The following is a 20,210-nucleotide window of genomic DNA, read 5'->3' as shown; positions in this document are numbered from 1 at the left end:
AAAAAATAAATGGTTTAAACCATATAAACGTGTGCCTTATATTGAACTGAAAATTAAATGGTCATTGCCCGCCGACATTGACTAATTGCCTAAAAACCCAACTGCAATGGCCATCCACCCGTTATAAGCAGGTAGAGAAATTCATGGAAACAATCTTTTAAACAATATTGCATTCTTTTTTGGGAGCATTGATCGATTATACCATGGCGTTGCTCCCAAACATCTTCAGCTGTTTCACAGAATCCTCCTCAGAATCTAAAAGATATATCTGCCAGGGAGATGTTTGTGAGCTTAGGAGTCATCAGAAGAAACCTGGGAGGAAGATGATGTCTATGAACAAGCCAAAGCAAAGCCACCGGAATTTCTTGACCATTCTTTCCATGAAACGAGCTTCAACGGCATGAGTTTCGGGGTTTCGAATCAAACCTATACCATTGATCCCGATCTGGGATTGATGGTAAGTGTATGCATCTCCCACTGATCTTGGTCTGAGATCGATAGTAAGTGTATGTATTTTTGTGTAATTCAAAGAACCGGGTTTGAATCTCCCTCTGTGGATTGTAAAAAAAAAATTGGAGATTCTTGATGAAAGGGTCATTCCCACTTTGTCTAGGCAGGCCATTTCCAATTTGTAAAAGCATAATAGCTATATTTGAATAAAGCTTTTAAGTTAGGTACCATGTAAGATTCCCTGATTCATAATACAGATGAATGGCAATTCCCTCTTTTAACTGCAAATCCATCTCTGCATGTTCACAGAAAGGCAGGAAGATATATCAATGCAAATAACATGAATGGCAACAAAGACAAACTAAAAATTTGAGTAGCTACTTCTCATCCACCTGTTACTAATGTACAAGCATGAACCATGTTTACATATGTAATCCATCTGATGAAGAACATCGAATCAATCGACAATAAATTCATAAAAACAATCATGCTTCTGCTGAAAACTCTCATGATTTTAGCTCCCTCAGGTACCATATAAATGCTTGGAGTCAGAAATGCTTGTTAGGAAAAGGAGATCTTAAACAAATGTCTACATTTCATGATTATTGGCCCCTGTTCTTCTTGATTCTCCCTTCTCATCTGATAGAAAAAAGGAGTTCATACTATATAGGTAAGACGGTTTAAGGGCTGAATCTGCCATCTTTAACTCTAATCCAAGACTGGGACCGAAATCTATCATTGAGTTTGCCAGAGCACCATCTAAAAATAATGGAAGAATTGGCAATTCCATCCACGTTCATGGCAGGGGACAAAATTTTCCACCTCCTTGAGACAGGGTAGAGCACCATCTAACCACCTCTGAGCCCTTCTCAATCGATTTTTCAGGAAGTCTACCTCACACTCAGAGCTGCAGAGCCAGATCTGGCTGCTGAGAATCAACCAGAACGCCTGACGACTGTTTCACTGGAGACCCTGGAGACTGGAATCCAATATTCAAGTCAGGAGGAAGCGTATCCTGCTTCTGCCTTGTCTGTGTTCGCGGACTAAAACCTTGCCAAGGGGACTGCACTTGGAACCTAGACAAGTCGGTTGCCACTAGTTGAGGGAAAACCATAGGTCGGTTTTGGAACTGAGCTTCATTCATCAAGCGAACAGGTTGGGGTGCAAAAGTATGAAGCGGGAAACTGTTCTTCTCAATCTGTGGCTGAAATTGCATCCCTGCAGAAAGAGGAAACTCCCCTTGAACTCGTGAACCTTGCAGATGAAATTCCCTAGCTGGGTTGTATAATGACTCAGCAGATATCTGGCCTTTCAAAGTGCTGGAATTTTCAGTTGCTTGCTTGAAGGCTCCGGCTCCTACAGACATCCAGGCACGAGCAGCAACAGCAGCAGCACTGCTCGAATCATCTCTTCGTATAGATGGAACAGATGGCATAGCTGGTGGAGTATCAGTTGGGGACTGATTTGAAGAATTTTGTTGCTTTTGGGCCTTTTCTGCCAAAATCCTCATCAATTGAACTGGGTCATTGAGGCCCTGCTCCTGTCCATGGGAATAGTAGGCAGCTGCTTTCGCCATTTGGGTAGGAATACCATCAGAAGATAGATTTATTGCTCGATTGTTAAAACAATTACTTGCGGCTTTTCCATTAGGCAAATCTCCATCAACAGCTACATTATTTTCAATCTGCTTTGAAGATACAGCCTGTGCAAGACTCATGTTCCTTGAAACCATCTCTCTTGACTTCAAAGCTGCTGTCTCTGATTTATTTGAACTCTTCTTCTCAGTGTTAAGATCAGCATTATTTTGGTTCCCAGTAGGTGGCAAGTTCAACTCAACTTGCTTTGAGACCTTGTTCTCAGGCTCAGAAAATTTCCTGGGAGGCAAATTTTGCAGCTTATGAATAGTATTAACAGGCTTACCAGGCCTTGGCCCAGTAGAAGCAAACAAAGATGGCCTTCCTTCTGACGTTGGCCCACCAGGACGAAATGAAGATGATTTCTCTTCTGAAGCAGGGACATTGAGAGGATGTGGCTTAGCAGGAACAAGGGTCTTATAAGTTACATCATCCTTTCGAACACTGGTAGAAGGAACCGGGGTCTTATAAGTTACATCATCCTTTCGAGCATCAGCAGCACGCAACGGGGCGGATTCCTTTGGAGCATGATTCTCAAGCATTAATACTGGTGTTGGAAGTGGCTCATATTCTCCAACCCACCCACGACCAAACTTAAAGCCCATAGGCAATGCTTGCTCAATCCTGCGGGAAGCAACTTTCCATGCAACAGGTCCAAGAGTTGCAGCAAAGCGAGCCAGACTCCTAGCATATGAAAATTCTGCTTGTAGCCCAACCTGATTCAGAAAATAAACACAAGTGAGTACAAAGCTGATAGTTGAAGAAGATAAATTAATTTGCTTTGCTTGTTACGTACAACAAGCAGCTGCTTGATTTCAGCCTCAAAGGTTGTAAATATTGACTCTGATCTGGCCACCGGTTGAGTGGATATGTTGTATGTCGCACGACGATTATCATCAAGTGCAAATGACTTCTTCCCAAATTTTGAAAGGAGACCCTTCCCTAAGACACAGAAGAATAATTAAAGAGCTAGAACAAAACCATCTCATACATAGAAGGCTCTTCTGAACATTTAGAAATCCCTGAATTGTTCCAGCCCAAGAGAGTGAAAAATAATAACACATGCCAAAGCATACTGGCTTCACATATAGATTCAAAAAATGGGAAATAGCTGCATAATCCTCAAAAGCCACTCCCCAAAAATAGAAAAATGGGTTGTAAAAGGGACTTAATACCTGATGATAGTTCTTCAGTCTTCTCTAAATTATAATCAGCCAGGGAGTAGTTACCCTCTACAGGCGCATCAGTATGGCTAGGCCTCTCACAAGCATTAGCTTGAATAGTGATGGAAGAGTTCTGGATATCTCCAGCAGTGGCAAGAGTGGCCCCTGAAGAGAAATCAGAACCAACAGGTTCCTGTGTTGCACAGTAGGAAGGTTTTTTTGTTTGTTTCTTTGCTATGAAGTTAGATTTTGTTTTCTGTTCTATCTTGCTGTCTTTCTCATACCGCTGTACATCCATCCTTAACTTCTCCAATTTTTTCTTTGCCAGCTCTTGAATGGAACGTGCCTGCATAAAAATAACTGGATAGTTGGATAAAGGAAACCAAGAAGATACTCAAAGAAGTAAAATGTTTAAACACAAGAAAGAGGAGGAAAAAACATTATACCTGTTTATGGTATATAGTATCTGGTGCATTATATTGCATTGCATTAGAGGATATTAAGAAGACATCACTCTGCATTCAAGAAAAACCAGCTTTATAAGCCAATGCAGGACAAACCATGTTTTCCTCCTAGAACAATACTTTTTGACAGGAGGGTTGTCAGCTCAAAAACGACCAATAAGATTTATTCTCCATTAATATTAGCAACTCTACAGCACAATACACCAACAATGCCACATTCAACACTTGAGCCATGTCAACCAAACTTTTGACCTTATCACAACAATTTGCAAGTTCCAATTTTATGCATCTTGCATTGTTTAATAGTAATCCAGAACATTTCTTAGCCAAAACTTATAAAACATAACCCAAAGTTGCAAAACTGAGACAGGAAAATGCACTAGTATCATATGAATATTGAATGCACTCTATTCAACCAACAGAACTAAACATTAACTACAACGAAAATCCACACTTCTACGCAAATTCACTTTCACAAATTTGTCGCACATTAATGACATATCTCTAGACCAAGTATATATTTTGTGGGGGATGTGATGCTAACTTATTTTTTCCAATAACACTAACAAAGATTAAAACATACTAGAGTTGAAATTGAAGAGACTCCATTTCCCAGCTCAGTAAACAATACCTACTGCATCCAATTCATACTTGGTCCCTATATTATCATTTACACAAGAAGGCAACAAAAAAAGCACGTTTGGTTCGCGTAATAGAATGAAATGGAATAGAATAGGTATTCTATGAAAATAAAATAAGTTAAGAATAGAATGAGAATGTTATTATGTAGTTTGGTTGAGAGAATGGAATAAGATAAAAATTGTTATAAGGACTTATTGAATGTTTAGTTGGTAAAAATAATTTTGGAGTAACAAAGGAACAAATGATAAAAATAAAAATACCCTTTATTATAATATATGATTATCTATTTTTATTTTATTTTATTTTTTAAATATTAATAATTTATAATTTATTTAAAATATTAATAATTGATTATTTAAATATTAGCATTTTAAAATATTAATATTTTATTTTTGATTTAATCATTAACATTTTAAATTATTAATATTTTATTTATAATTTAAATATTATTATTAAAATATTAATAATTTTAATTAATTTTTAAATTTAAAATATTAATTTTTTATAATATATAATTAAAAACTTAAACTTTTTTATTTTAAATTTTTTTTCATTTCATTTGTCAGTGGCGTTACTAATTTTAGAAGCTATTCCCCCATACATGAAATAACAAATACCATTGGGATTGGGAATAACTAATCTTTGATTATGGAGAATAGAGATTGCAGGGGGAACGGCTATTCCTTAGGCCATTTGGCAACCAAAGGAAGGAACAAATATTTCTTGTGAATAGAGGGGAATGGCCAAGCGAACATGCTGAAAGAGTAGAAACTAGGAGAAAGTAACACCTACTGACAAAGCATGGATGCAAGTTAAAGGAAAACCGGAATTACGCTAACTAACCACCATAAGAATTAAACCGGCAAAATCTGAAACACACTTTGGAATTACCCCACAGAGAAACCCCACATCCCAAGTGAACTTCAGCTACATCATCTAGCCTGTTTGAACCATAAACACATACCTCAAATTGTTCCAGTGTAGAATAAGACCCATTTCCCAACTTCTTCCTCACCGTGGCAAAGTCCATTGGATGCTCAATCACATCATGGTAATCAGGAAGCTGCAAAATCAATCAAAACCTTACTAAGACAAACAAAATTAAACTCCAAAAGCCAGGATCCCTAGTAAGAACAAGCTGTCAACACTTCTGAAGTAAATTCCGCTTACCTCTTCAGGATCAGCCGGTTCTGCATATACACCATAAGTATCTCTCCTGCAACAAGTCATACCCAACTCAGAATTAGCAACATCAAGTTGAGGAAAAAAAGAGACAGAGAGGGAGAGAAAACAAAAATAAAACAAAGGTTCTACACTCACTTTTGAAGTTTATCAAGAATCAACTCCAATGTCTTCTTATCAGGCAATGGAACCCCTGATGGAGGATCTGACGGTGTCCCTAATCAAAACCAAAAGAAAAAAAATTAAACCAAAACTCAAACCCCTCACCACTCAAACTCCAAAACCTCCCAAAAACAAAGCAAAAATCGAAATCCCATTAATCAAAAACAAACCTGGAACGGAGTCCTGTCCTTTGGATTCCCCTTTTCTCCCTCTTCCCTGTTAAAAACCAGAACTCCCAAACTTCAGAACACCCAAAACGTTTGAAAACACAAATCATCAAAAAAATATTAAAGTTTAAACCCATACCAGAACCCAACTATTAAACCCCTCAAGCTGTGAAGTACGATATAGATATAGAGAGAGAGAAAGAGAAAGAAAGAGATTGAGAGTGAGACAGTGACAGGAGACAGAGACAACTAAAGCAGACATTACATGTATAGGTACATTCAAACATTCAAAGAGAGAGAAAGAGAGTTTGTAAAAGACATAGATTTAGAGAGAGAAATAGTTGGTTAGAGAGAGAGAAATAGATATATAGAGAGATAGATAGATATATAGAAAGAGAAGTAGAGAGAGAAAGGTGGGAGCGTGATCAGATTCTGTTAGTAGTTTTTTTTTTTTTTACAGTTGACCTTCGACCGTTATTTTCTTCCCCTAAATTCTCCCCTTCCCTCCAACACAGAAACAATTTTAATTTTCTTCTTCTTTAGTTTTTTCAGTGTTTTTTGCTTGCTTCAGCTTTTCTTCCTCTTTCTTGATAGATCCGTACAAATGATTCAGTACATACCTCCGCATCACCATGATCATCATCTTCATCATGGTCAACTTCTTCTTCGTAATCATCATGATCAATTTCATCGCCACCGTTGATTCTTCTCTTCTTAATCTTTTTCTTCCTCTTCTCGCTTTCCTCTTCTTCATCATCCTCTACTTCTTCCTCCTCCACTTCCTTCCTGCCCGCGCGCCTCCCACGCGCGGCAGCTGAGGAAACACCTCGGCCGCGGCTTGGTGGCAGAGGAGGAGGAGAAGGCGGCTCAGCTTCTTGACCTTGATTAAGCTTAAGAACAAGCTTAAGCTTCTTCTCTCTCCTTCTTTCTTCTTCCTCGTCTTCTTCCTCGAAGTCTTCGTCGAGGTAATCGTCGTAATCGATGTTATACCTCACATTTCTCCTCCGGTGACTCCGCCTTAACTCCGTCTCCGACTGTGCCGCCGGCGAACTCCCTCTTTTAGCCAGATCCGCCTTCGACGGCCTCCCTTTCTTCTTCCTCTTCACGATCTGCCCCATCTCTGTTCACTTTCTCTCTCTAAAAAAACCATCACTCACTGCCTCCCTCTTTCTCTCTCTCTTCTGTTATTTTTATTTTTATTTTTTCGGCTTTCTCTCTCTTGCTTTTGGTTCCATTATTTTTCCATGGTGGGCTTCCGCTTTTTTCTCTAGATTCCGAGCCTAGCTCCTAGCCTGGAGGCTCGGGTCTAATGAAAATGATTGGGACTTGGTTTGAGAGACAAGCGGGAGAGTGTGGCGTTAATGGGGCTGAGAAAGACGGCGTTACGTGCTGCCCGCTGCCCGGTTAGGGTTTTGCGCGTCTCTTTGTCTGTTGCCCGTTCGGTTACGTCACCTCTCTCTCTTCGTGGATTTTTTTAGCTCTAGCGCGTGGATGCACGTCTCATATCTAAAGATTAATGAATGAGTTTAATTGTTCTAATAATTGACATTTATTTAATAATGTTAAACTTTCCTTATGGTAATCAGTAATTATTATTTATTATGTACATTAATTCATTAACTAATAATCATTTGATTTGATAAGATAAGATAGAGGAGAATGTAAAATTTTCTTAAATAAAGTTCTTTTAAGCAAAAATGTGTACTTAGTTTATTAAATTTTGGCTACATAAATTTTCAACATTTTAATTTAATTAGGGAATATTGGGCATATAGGCTAATGCCCAAGCCATTGACAATAAGCATAATGTTACATTCCTTTTGACAATGTGTGAGTATTAGTCACTTCAAGTCAAAGTAAATTGATTGAATTTGATTAATTCAAGTTAAATTTTTTTATTTTGATGATCATCAATTAAGAAGAATAATTTATTTGATTATTTCAATCAATTTTTAATATCCAAAATTTATAACTGAACCAATTGAAAAATGATCCTTCATAATATATTTTTCATATAGAAATATTAGTGATATTTTTCAAATATAACCATTATTCAATTCAAAACAATCGGATCGAAAGCTTGAAACAAGTCGATTTTATCATTTTTATTTTTTATAATAATATGATCGCTTTTAATTACTTTTTATGAGAATTCAATTTATTCGATTTTTAAAAATTTCAAAACCGAACCGATCAAATACACACCTTGATTCTACTTATTCCCAAAATTTATATTCTACTATATCTACCAACTTGCAAATAAAAAAGGAATTTATTCATTTGAGAATCTCAATCTCATCAAAGAAAAGATAAGGACAGTTAAAGGGTTTTTCCCCATTGGCTTTTGGGTCAATCAAAGGCTGACTTGGCTAACCAGGTTTTACAGCCTTAAAAGGCCAAAGCTTCCAAAAGGGGAGGAGGGAGAATATCCACGCGCCGCCAAGTGCGAGTGATGAGAAACATCATAAATTTTCTTCTTCTATTTTTTTCTTATTCAAATCAAATTTGAAAATGACCTCCGAGACATTGACCATTACGCTCCCTAAGAAAATGTTCTTTTCACCTTCGCCGTAAAGGACTGAATGGTCAATTCATACCAACCTTTTCCTAACCTTTTTTTCGGTGCAGGGTCCGAATTCAATCAGGACCGTCAAAATTACCACCCTGTCGTTAAAACGAACGGTGATGATGGCCCCAACATCAGAGGAACAAAAAGGAAAACTCCTGAAATTCATCTCCTTCGTTCGATTCAACGTGTTTGGTGGGGTCTCATCAAAGAGGGAAAGTGGGCCCGCGTGGGTCCTATAGTTGATGACAGAAATCATGATGCTTCTCTTTCCTCCAATTGAAAAGCTGGTGTTTATATTTAAAGTAAAATATCTAGACCTATTAACTTTTAAGTACAATTTCATAACAAAATCTAAAAATACAAACATAGTTAATAAAAAATATAAAAAAATTAAAAAATAAAAGTTGTAATTTATATATTATTTAATTTTTTAAATTAATAAAAATAAAATTATCAAAAAAATATTATCAGGTTAGTAAATTAATAGAAATATCAATAAAACATTAATAGCTGAATTTATATATTTATTGAAAAATATTTTTTGGAAATAGAATATTTATTTTTATATTAATAAATTATTGTAAAATTTTGATTAAAACCCGAATCTAAATATTTTACCCATCTATTTTCCAAGGCTTTGGTACACTGTCGCTTTTACTCACTCTCTGACGCAGTCAGCCAATTTGGGCCGTCGGATTGGTTTTGACTTGATTGGTGGATGGTGCTGGGATCAATCAAGTGGGTTCTTTTTGGTTAGAAATGGTGGGCCCTAACATAACTGTTCTGAAATGTGGTGATCCTCTTGTAATTGCATTTGTCTTCGTTTAAGGACCACGGGCCCCACCCGCTGACGTGGTTTTTTTAACTACGATAAAAAATTTAATTGTTATATTTTCGAGCATAAATCAAATTTAAATATTTCGAGTAATGATCTCAGAATAACTATTTTCGAATTTAAATTATATAATTTAAAATTTTTAAATTTAAATTATTAATAGTGATTAATTTATATTTTATATAAATTTTAATAATGACATTCATATATTATATTTGATGAAAAATCATAACATACTTACTCCAATTCGTAATGTTCTAATCAAAATTATACATCACAATCACAAATAGAAACTAATATCTCATTAACATAATGTGAAAGCTCACATTAAATTAACATATGATTTGATATCAATTATAATGACTCGAATCTAAATATCAATGTTCTCATATTCCTTTTATTTTATATTTCTTTTTCTTTTTCCTTGCCATCACTTTCATTTCATGCATTGCTTAATTTCGATCTCGTAAAGGAACATATAATAATGATAATATAAAAGGTAAAATGATTAAGGAATGTATTTGGTTATAATTTTTAAAAAAATTTCTCAAATTACACATTTAATTCATATATTTTATAATAAAGTTATATAAATTAAAATTTTATATTAAATGACGAACTTAAGATTTTGTATAAAGATTGATTAAAAGATAATCATATAAAATCATGAATGAAGTTAATGATTCAATTTGAAACAAAAATTAATCATTAAGGGGTGACAACCACCACTCCCACCTCCTTCGATCTGCCTTTATATTTTTCAAATTAATTAATATCATTTTAATTCTTAATATTGTTAAAATTCTTTTGTTATAGTTATTAATGTAAAATAAATATGAGATTTTGATATAATATATAAATTAAATACATAAATTAAAAAAAAGTCACGTTTTCAAAAGAAATCATAAATTTTAATTAAATATAATCTATATATATAACAATTATATTTAAAAATTATTATATTGTAATGAAAATTTTAATTACAAAATTCTGAAATTAGAGGATCAAAGGTTTTCACTTTTGACCCATATCAATATTGGGCTTGGCTCCGACAACAAACCGTATAATTCGGCCCAACAACTACCCCTCCATTCCCTCCATGATTTCCCTCTTCCCAGTCTCAGTGTCCTCTCTTTTCGCTGCTAATGGAGAAACTGAAGAGGGCGGTGAAAGAGATCGCCTACGCCCGAGACCAAGCTAAGCTCTCCGGGTTTCATCGCTCTCTTGTTCCTTTCCTCTCCTTCGCTTCTTCTCTGTATGGCGTCGTTCTATCTCTCCGCCGCTCACTTTACTGCTCCGGCTTCTTCTCTAGGCACAGGTCTAGAAAACGACTTCCCCCTTATTGATTATGTTAAGCTTAATTTAGAGTACATTATGTTGAAACTCTTCGAAGAATTATTGTTTGTTTGTTTATTTGATTTATTGGATTTTTTTTTTTTTTATGAAAGGTTGCCAGTGCCGGTGATCAGTGTTGGGAACTTGACGTGGGGAGGAAATGGAAAGACGCCAATGGTTGAGTTCATAGCTAAATGTTTAGCTGATTATGGAATTTCACCTCTCATTTTAACAAGGGTATGTTTTGTTTGTACTTCTTTTTCATTGTTGTACTTGATTTTTCATACGGTAGATTTAAAGGTGGTTAGCGGGTCTGGTTGGGTTCGGGATGGGTCAGTTTGGACTTGGATCATCGAATTCTGAGGTAAAATCGGGTTGGTTTTCTACCTTCGGGCGAGTTAGCCAGGTTTCCAGGATTGGATCAATTCTCGCAGCATTTTACTTTGCTAGTGTATGTAGTTATCAGGTCGGGTTTAAGGTCCTGTTTGTGACGGGTCATTCGGCTTCATGTTGTTTTATGTAGGGTCATTTTGAGTTTTGGTCAAATCAAGTTTGGTTGGTCGACTTGTTTTGTAGTTCCCAAGTGGGTATGCTTGGGTTCAGGGCAAGTGATCGGGTTGAGTCAGGTTTTTGTCACTTTTAAGGATTGGTGTATTTTTCAGTTTGTTTGGTGGTTGGCCCTTTATAAAGGTGGCTTTTATATTTGTTGTTTTGATGTGGAAGATTGGTTTTAAGTTGGTTTGAGTGTATTGGACGTTTTTTGGTTTTCGGAATTCAATGTTAGGTGGCAAAGTTAGAGCTAAATCAGTATCTTAGGTATTGTCATTTTCAATCTTGTAGGGTTATGCTGGTGGAGATGAAGCTAAAATGCTGCAAAGGCATCTACTCGGGGGACCTGTAAAAGTTGGCATAGGTGCAAATCGGATGGCGACCGCCAACTTGTTCTTTGAAAAATATGGATATGTAGATTGCCGTGGTAGTAAACTCTTTGAGAGAACCTATCTTGACCAGAAAGTGGGAAGTCATATCAGTTTAGAGAAAATTGGTGCTGCTATTCTGGATGATGGGATGCAGGTATGGCCATTTCTTTCATGTTCATTGTATGTCTTATTATGTATTGAGTGTGTCTTCTAGCCTAATTTTGTTCATTAATAGGAAATTATATGGCTAAATAACTCCTCTTGTTAGTATTTCTTTCCCCATTTCTTGCTAAGTTGATATGTACATTTTGAAGCCAACAGTTAAGAACAAATACAATAGCAGTGTCTGTTTCAGGAATTGATTTGATTGTACAGTAGCCTCTTGCATTTTCCTTTGTCAGGGAAGTCTTGAAGCAAAAAACATTTTGGTTATGTAGGTTTTATGCTGATAAGTTATGATCTCGTGTATATGGAGGGCAGCATTGGAGCTTGTGTCGTGACCTAGAGATTGTAATGATTAATGGATTAATGCTATGGGGAAACTGCAAACTATTTCCGCTTGGACCCTTGAGAGAACCTTTGATGGCACTCAAACGTGCAGATGTTGCTGTAGTTCATCATGCTGACCTGGTATGAGGAATTGAGCTTTAAATTTTCCTTTTCAAGAAGATAATTTCTAATTCATTAACAAAAGTTGTGCAAATGTGCAACACCAGTTCACATATTCTTGCATGTGGTTTTGTTGTAAATTAGCATATTTTTGCTTGTATTGATAGGTGGGCTTTGTTAAGGAATTGACCTAAAAGCTTATGCTTCAAACTCATGCAGGTATTAGAGCAAAAGCTCAAAGATATCGAGTTAGTGATTCAGGAAATCAAGTCACTTCCTGTTTTCTACACCAGAATGGCTCCATCATGTTTCTTTGAAGTGAGTAATATAAACACAAAGATGCATTTGGGAGCCGTGCATAATGCAGTTGTATTATGTGTTTCTGCAATTGGTTCTTCAGATGCTTTTGTGCAGGGGATGGAAAAGGTATACTTTTTGACGTTTGATGTTATTTATTTAGAAGCTTCATACATTTTATTTTCTGGTGCTATTAACATGTGATGTAGAATGGAGGTCCTCTTCATTTCTTATTTCTCCCCATTTCTGTCTCTACGTTTGTTGTTACGTGGTGAATAACTTGCTGCAGATGGGACCAATATATGTTGATCGATTTGACTTCAGTGACCATCACTCATTTCAAACTAAGGTACACTGCTCTTTCTCCTTCACTTACACTCTGTTTAGAGGGAAAGGATGCTCAATTACATCCTTAATCTGTTCATTGTACAAGTACGAAGGATAAATGACACAAACCTTATCAGACTGCTAACTGATGATTGAAGCATAGCTATATAGATTATAGTGTGTAAGAATTTTATTTTTTGTCTGCCTTTTTCATTCTTTATATCTTAGATTTATTTTCCAAGCAATCAAGTTTGTGATGTCCTGATGTTGATGAACCTAGGATATTCATATGATGAGAGAGCGACTTAGACAACTCGAAGACAAGTTTGGTTATAAGCCAATCGTTATAGTTACAGAAAAGGTGAGTAACAGAGGAAGCTGGTTTTGATGCATGCAGAAGTTTTTGCTTAATATGAATTCTTTGCTCATGAGTATAAGCACCTGGTTTAATTTCTGTGACTTCCAACACTATTCTATTAGGATTATGATCGAGACCCACAGATTCTGAAACATTTGCATCCTTTCCAAGTTCTGGTGCTCTGTTCTGAAATGCAGATTATAGCTCGTAAGGGATGCAATGAGCATCACTTAAAGTTGTTATTGAAGGAGCTACTGGAAGTGAAATTGTCTGGCGCAGATTGAAGTTCTGCTTTGAAGAGTCATAGTTAGTTCTCATCCTATGCACAGGCAGAAGGTGCCTGATGAGCGTTTAGCCAACACCTTATTCAAAGAGTTTAGATCATATTTGTGCTTTGCAGGAGCACAAGACAAGTGAGATTCTGCTCATGAGTATATACTTGCGATCCTGTGTTCATATTTAAAGTTTTTGGCCACACGTTGTAGGAAGAAGAGGGCCTGGAAATTGTTAGAATCGGGTTACATGTACTTGTAACATTTTGTAATTTTCTATTCATTGTTCTTCAATGTTCAAGGTTCTCGTCTGCAACTTTCTACTCTACCACCAAATCCGATTCTTCAAACAAAAATGATACTGTAGTTAAGGCCTTATTTGGTAAAGCATGCAAGTGTTTTTTGGAAAATAGTTTCGGTCATTTTTTATGTTTGAAAGAGTTTTAAACATGTTACAGGTCAACAGAAAAAATATCCGTCTCTGAAAAATGTCTTTACACCTCTTTAAGCAATCCTTTTAATTAATATAGCAACGCATGAAACAGAAGCAATAGGGTAATACAAATGAATACATTAGGCACTGGCTCCGTAGCATGCCTTCTTATTCTGACTCTGTTAGAAATTCCTGGGCAGTACCCTTACTCTTTCTTCCTTCGGTTGCCCACCAAAACCTGAAGAATCAAGGCATCAGATAACCATAACAAGGTTGCTATAAAGCTAGAGCAAGAGATCCTGTGTCTAGAGAGAGGGGGCCAAACCGTTTTGAAACCATCCGGATCAAGGAACGAAGTGGTTTTGCTGATCGGATCTGGTCCTTGTGTTATATTCCCTCCGAGTTCTTGACTAACCAGCTCAACAGCAGCAGCGCTTTTGTATACATCATCTGTGTTTATAGCAACCTGGCAATAGGGGTTATGTTAGGAGACAGGTTTCTTTGTTAAACTGATCCAGGCTTTGATGAAAACTGTGTGACATAGCTAAACCTGACCTGCACATATCCATTTCCTTCGGTGTACTCAGTGACATTGTAGTTATATCTCAACTCCACTGTGGTTATCTGAGTTAAGTTTGATCCATAGCCCACCATGGCAATAGCAAACTGTACAGAGGAATGCAGTAGAGAACATTTGATAGATTTTCATGTAAAATAAGTTCATGCACTTGAACCTTCATTCAGGCCAAGTCATATTGGCTTTCAGTAGGAACAACAGGGAAATTTACTACAACATCAAATGGCTCACCTGCTCCTCAGGGCTGTCATACTTTTGCAGCAACTTCATGCCTAAGGCCTGCATCATCAAATGACATCAAATATGACGGATATCCAATTTAAAAGTAACAAGTAACAGGTGAGGAGATCCTTGTTATATTTATATGTTTAAGATGCACGCAAGGTGATCTACCTTTTCATAGAATTGGATAGCACGATCTAGATCAGACACATGAAGCATTAGTTGGCAAAGTGGTTCAGGAGTTGGAGGTCTCTGTATGAGCTCAAACATGTAGCCATCAGGATCCTGAATGAAGGCGAAAACGGTTGTTCCCCCTTCGATCGGGCCTGCTTCACGAGTGATGACTCCACCTCTGGCTCGGATCTCTTCAACCATTTTGTAAGCCTGAGGATAACAAAGATCCGACAGCTTAAAAATCTAAATTGATTGACATTTTGCAAGCTCGGATCTCTCCACCTCTGTTTTTGTTTTACTCACATCTTGAGTTGCAATCCCAAAGTGTGCAAAGGCTGTCCCTAGCTTCAACTTCTCCCCTCCATAGTCTTGACAAACAAAGCATAAGGTGTTGTCAATGTCAATTGCTGCAATGAATATCAGTACGAAAGAGAAAAACATATAGACAAAGTGACCCAAAGTCCAAAGATGTTGGAAAACATACTTTGTCTCAGCTGCAGGACAAAATGAGAGTCTTCGGGGCCAAACCCAAGGACAGCATACGAGTAATTTTCATGTGGGATGTCACTTTGCCTCAGTACTTTCATCCCAAAGTTCTCAGTGTAAAACCTGACATTTGAGAAACCATACTAGTTAAATCACATGAACGTGAGACATGATTTTCATGCAAGAGACTTATAGGTACGATTAAGATCGCTAAGTCCGATAATAGCATTAAGCAGCAAGAATTTATATGTATTTAATGGTACGATTAAGATTGTTAACTCTGAAAATAACGTTAAAAAACAAGAATTTATACGTACTTAATCGTACGATTAAGATTGGTAACTCGGATAATGGCATTAAGGAACCGGCGATTATCTTGTTGCACCCATGCTAACAAATCATCACTAGGAGAAGCAGCAATGCTTGATCCAATCTGTAAAAAAAAAAAAAAAAGAATCTTAACGTTCTGATAATGAACATCAAACTTCAAAATTTAACTAATACCTAAGATTTTGAACATGATAAGAGTTCCTAGACAGCTTACCAGGGAGAGGAACAGTAAAAAACAATAGGTCAATCGGTTCGAACAAGCCATTTTTAGCTTATAAGCTTTAATCTTCTGGTATGTAAATGTGGAATCCATCACCTTTTTATAGTAATTGATTAGTTTGAAACTTCAATTCTTATCTGAAAGTTAAACAGTTGACCTTTGTTACATTGTCAAGATGTTTGATCTTTTCTGTTTTTCTAGATTAGCTGATATTTGTGTGTGACTCTTTCTTTGGTCTTCCTTCCTTCTAGATTTAGAGACAAAGACTTGATATAGCAGACTGCAGAGAATTCCTTCCGCTGCTACGTATTTTTCATAAAGTTTAGGTGTTTGCATGCTTTGTTATTACATAATCTTATATCATATAGGTAAAAAAGGGTGTCGAACTTTAATATCTCAATAAGATTATCGTTCAAGAAGAGGATAATGATTTCATGACAAAATGATATCAAAGTCGATCCACACCTAACTCGTAATGAAACGTTATGAATTCGAGTGTAAAAGAATATTATAAAATCTTATATTGATAAATAAGAGAGGGATTTTGAACTTATAAGGATGTGTTAACTTTAAGAACAATAAATCTTAAAAACAACAATGGTGAGTAAAGCCAAAGAAATGAAGATGGAGACCATAGAGTAAAACTGGAAATATCTCATTCATATCCCACAATACAATAAACTGCCAAAATTTAGAAGCCAAAACAAAATAGTTTTAAAGTGGACCCCATACAACAAGTTTGATGCATTACCTAAAAACAAGGAAATAAGTCATGTGACCATTACATCTACTGAGGCTAACAGCTAAAGGAAAAATAACAAACAACAAGAAAATAAAGTGAAATAAGAACACGTGCATAGCATGTTGGATTATATAAGTAAAGAGAGCATGTGACAATCACATAATTGTCACTTTACTAATCTGTTTAAGCAAGCTCTGCACCATACTGCAAATCAAGCTTCCACCTCTAACACTCCTCTTGGAAGATGACTTTGTAGACTCCAAGCTTCATCCTCAAATACTCAAATTTGTCTCTGCTAAGAACCTTAGTTAAAATATCAGCCAACTGGTCATTGAAGCAACAATACTTCACCTGAATCTCATGGTTCTTGACAGCTGCTCTTATGGCATGGTATTTAACCCTTATATGCTTTGTTCTTCCATGGTTTACAGGATTTGAAGCAATGGCTATAGTAGACTTGTTATCCATCCAAAGGACAGTTGGTTGTTCTTGAATCACCTTCAGGTCTAATAAGATCTTTCTGAGCCAGATTACTTGATTTGTTGCAACAGAGACAACCACATATTCTGCCTCTGCTTAAGATTGTGCCACAATTTCTTGTTTCTTAGAGTTCTACTCGAAGATAGCAGTTCCAAAAGAGAAGCAATAGCCACTTGTACTTTTAGAATCTTTCCAGCTCCTTGCCTAGTCACTATCTGAGTAGCCCTGCAGTTCCAACTTCACATTCTTACTAAACTTAAGGCCATAGCTTAAGGTTCCTTTAACATATCTGAGGATCCTTTTAGTTGCCATGAGATGAACTTCAAGAGGTTTCTGCATAAATCTAGACAAGAGACTAATAACATGCATAATGTTTGGTCTAGATGTAGAAAGATAAAACAAACTTCCAATAAGTTTTCTGTAATAAGTTTCATTAGCTTCTGCACTTTCATCCTTCAAACTAAATCTGTTCTTAGTGATTAATGGTATTGCCACTGCCTTACAATTTTCCTTCTTGAATTTCTTCAATAATTCTAAAGCATAGTTTTTTTGGTGCAACAGTATACAATCAAACCTTTGTTCAATTTGTAAACCCAGAAAATATGAATTTTCCCCAAGTCATTCATATCAAACTCATTTTGCATCTTTGCTTTTAAGTCATTCAAAATACACCACTTGGTCCTGTGATGAGCAAATCATCAACATATAGAGAAACTATCAAATAGATCATGTTACCTGAGGTTTTGACATACAAAGTATGTTCGTTCTCACTTCTCACAAAACCTTGACTAAGCATATAGCTATTCATCCTTTCATACTAGGCTCGTGGTTCTTGCTTAAGCCCATATAGTGCCTTTAGCAACTTGCATACTTTATCTTCTTTCCCAGGTTGAACAAAACCCTCTTATTGCTCCACATAAATATTTTCTTTGATAATCTCATTAAGGAAAGCTGATTTGATATCCAAGTGCCATATCTCCCATCCTTCACAAGCAGCAAAAGCCACCAATAGCCTGATTGTATCATGTCTGGCTACTGGTGCAAAAGTTTCAAAGAAATCCACTCCATACAGTTGAGAAAACCCCTTCACAACAAGTCTGGCCTTGAATTTGTTGATGGTTCCATCTGAGTTAAGTTTTGTTCTGTAAACCCACTTAACTCCTGTTACCTTCTACTTTTCAAGTCTGTCAACCAAACACCAGGTATTATTTTTTTTATCATCAACATTTCAGTCTCCATAGCTTGTCTCCAATGCTCATTTGCAACAGCTTCTACATATGAACTTGGTTCTAAGACAGCAACATAACACCTTGAATAAATATCTTCCAGAGGTCTAATTCCTCTCACAGGAGGTTTATCAACATTTGCATCTGACTCTGGTTCATCTTCATTTTTGATATGTAATCTATCAGAATATGTTAATTGTATGAACTTACCATAGCTTTAGTGTCCCAATTCCACTTCATGCTTTCATTAAAAACAACATCTCTACTGACAAAGAACTTCATAGTCATGACATTTAATAGTCTATATCCTTTAGAAACTTCATTATATCCAAGGTGAATTGTAATAACAGACTTTTCATCTAGTTTTGTTCTCTTAGCATCTGGTATTTTAGCATAACATATGCAACCAAATATTTTTAAGTGATCAACAAAAGGCTTTAAATCATACCATGCTTCATAAAGAGTTTTACTCACCAGGGTTTTTGTTGGAGATAAATTGAGTAGATAGTTGGCTGTGTTCATAGCTTCAACCCACAGTGTTTTTGGCAAATTCGTTTCAAAGAGTAAACACCTTGCCATCTCCATCAATGTCCTGTTTTTTCTCTCAGAAACACCATTCTGCTGAGAGCTGTAAGACATTGTTAATTGATGTGTAATACCAAACTTGCTCAAGTGACTTTCAAATTCTTTAGCTGTGTACTCAGTCCCATTGTCACTCCTCAACATTTTAATGGTCAAATTTGTTTGATTTTTTGCTAGTGCTTTATACTTTATAAAAGCATTCAAAGTATTAAATTTCACTTTGAGAAAATATACCCAGTTGAATCTAGTATAGTCATCAATAAAAAACAAATAATTCCTACTTCCATTTAGTGATGAAGTCTTCATAGGACCTCCTAGATCAGTATGCAATAGCTGTAATTTCTTAGTAGCATTCGATCTTCTGACCTTGGGAAATGGTACTCGTTTTTGCTTACCAAACTAATAAATATTACAAAACCTATCAGATTTAGAAATCACAGGTAAACCAACCATTATCTTATCTATGCTCATCAGTTTTAGTGAACCATAGTTCACATGACCAAACCTTTTATGCCAAAAGTCATTTTCAGTCATAGTACAACTGTAAGCAATATGATTAACCTTCATCCAATCCAAAGGAAAACATTTGTTCTTCATTCCCACAGCCAGTAGCTCAACTCTAATAGGATCTTTAATTGTACATGCCTTGTCCTTGAACACCAATTCATAATTATCATCCAACAGCTGCCCTACACTGAGTAGATTTTGAGTAACATCTAGTGCATAAAAAGCATTTGATACTGACTTCAAACTATCAAGTTTCTGTACCCCTACTGTACCAACTCCAAAGATCAAATAAAAATCTTTATTACCAATTTTCATCTTTGTCCTAAAGTTGTCATCAAGAGTCTGAAAAATCTACTTGCAGCATGTTAAATGGTTTGAGCAGCCACTATCAAACAACCAAATGTTTTTCTTTTCATTAGAGTCTACTTTCTTAACCATAAAAAGAACTTCATCCTCCACCTAATCTTTCTGCTTAGCAACTGCAGCTTTCTCATTAGCCTTAGTTCCTAGATTATTGCAAATTTTTTTCACATGATCTTGCTGGCTACAAGCTCTACATTTAACATAATATCAAAGTGTTTTCTGGATCTTGTGGGATTGTGAGAAAGTTTTTTCTTCAGTATTGATTTCCTGTTTGCTAAGCTTTTAAACTCTGTGTTTCAAATGGCTTCTTCGAATATAACCATTACTGCTCCGTTGATTTTTTTAGGAAAAATTACCAGATATGGACGATTAAGATGGAGGCTTATTTGAGAGCCTATGACTTGTGGGAGATCATTGCTGTTGGAGGAGATCCCTTTATTTTGAGAGTCGCCATTATTTAGAAGGAGACCATAGAGTAAATT

At 36.2% G+C, this 20,210-nt stretch overlaps 3 protein-coding genes across 3 annotated transcripts; 1 reads left to right on the top strand and 2 right to left on the bottom strand.

Annotated features, from left to right (window-relative positions):
* Nucleotides 1-809: 809 nt before the first annotated feature.
* On the bottom strand, nucleotides 810-7,210 carry LOC18593479 (DNA-binding bromodomain-containing protein). Its single transcript, XM_007020724.3, has 9 exons — nucleotides 6,485-7,210; nucleotides 5,868-5,913; nucleotides 5,674-5,752; nucleotides 5,524-5,569; nucleotides 5,318-5,416; nucleotides 3,694-3,762; nucleotides 3,260-3,593; nucleotides 2,881-3,026; nucleotides 810-2,800 (listed from the first exon to the last, which is right to left on the bottom strand). Exons 1-9 carry the CDS (start codon nucleotides 6,980-6,982, stop codon nucleotides 1,352-1,354), a joined length of 2,766 nt encoding a protein of 921 aa, XP_007020786.3. The 5' UTR covers nucleotides 6,983-7,210; the 3' UTR covers nucleotides 810-1,351.
* A 3,140-nt stretch (nucleotides 7,211-10,350) lies between these two features.
* LPXK (tetraacyldisaccharide 4'-kinase family protein) lies at nucleotides 10,351-13,687 on the top strand. The gene is made up of 8 exons (XM_018125258.2): nucleotides 10,351-10,586; nucleotides 10,717-10,840; nucleotides 11,444-11,677; nucleotides 12,004-12,153; nucleotides 12,352-12,558; nucleotides 12,719-12,778; nucleotides 13,037-13,117; nucleotides 13,237-13,687. Exons 1-8 carry the CDS (start codon nucleotides 10,414-10,416, stop codon nucleotides 13,396-13,398), a joined length of 1,191 nt encoding a protein of 396 aa, XP_017980747.2. The 5' UTR covers nucleotides 10,351-10,413; the 3' UTR covers nucleotides 13,399-13,687.
* A 192-nt stretch (nucleotides 13,688-13,879) lies between these two features.
* LOC18593476 (lactoylglutathione lyase GLX1-like) lies at nucleotides 13,880-15,886 on the bottom strand. The gene is made up of 9 exons (XM_018125259.2): nucleotides 15,823-15,886; nucleotides 15,596-15,711; nucleotides 15,277-15,401; nucleotides 15,096-15,160; nucleotides 14,790-15,002; nucleotides 14,628-14,675; nucleotides 14,375-14,485; nucleotides 14,145-14,285; nucleotides 13,880-14,057 (listed from the first exon to the last, which is right to left on the bottom strand). Exons 1-9 carry the CDS (start codon nucleotides 15,871-15,873, stop codon nucleotides 14,025-14,027), a joined length of 903 nt encoding a protein of 300 aa, XP_017980748.2. The 5' UTR covers nucleotides 15,874-15,886; the 3' UTR covers nucleotides 13,880-14,024.
* Between the last annotated feature and the right edge of the window lie 4,324 nt (nucleotides 15,887-20,210).

The sequence above is a fragment of the Theobroma cacao genome, chromosome 7 (assembly GCF_053813885.1).
Source record: "Theobroma cacao isolate CCN51 chromosome 7, ASM5381388v1, whole genome shotgun sequence".
Lineage (NCBI taxonomy): Eukaryota > Viridiplantae > Streptophyta > Magnoliopsida > Malvales > Malvaceae > Theobroma > Theobroma cacao.
The sequence above is the reverse complement of the archived record's forward strand: the minus strand, read 5'-3'. Positions and strand labels throughout refer to the sequence as shown.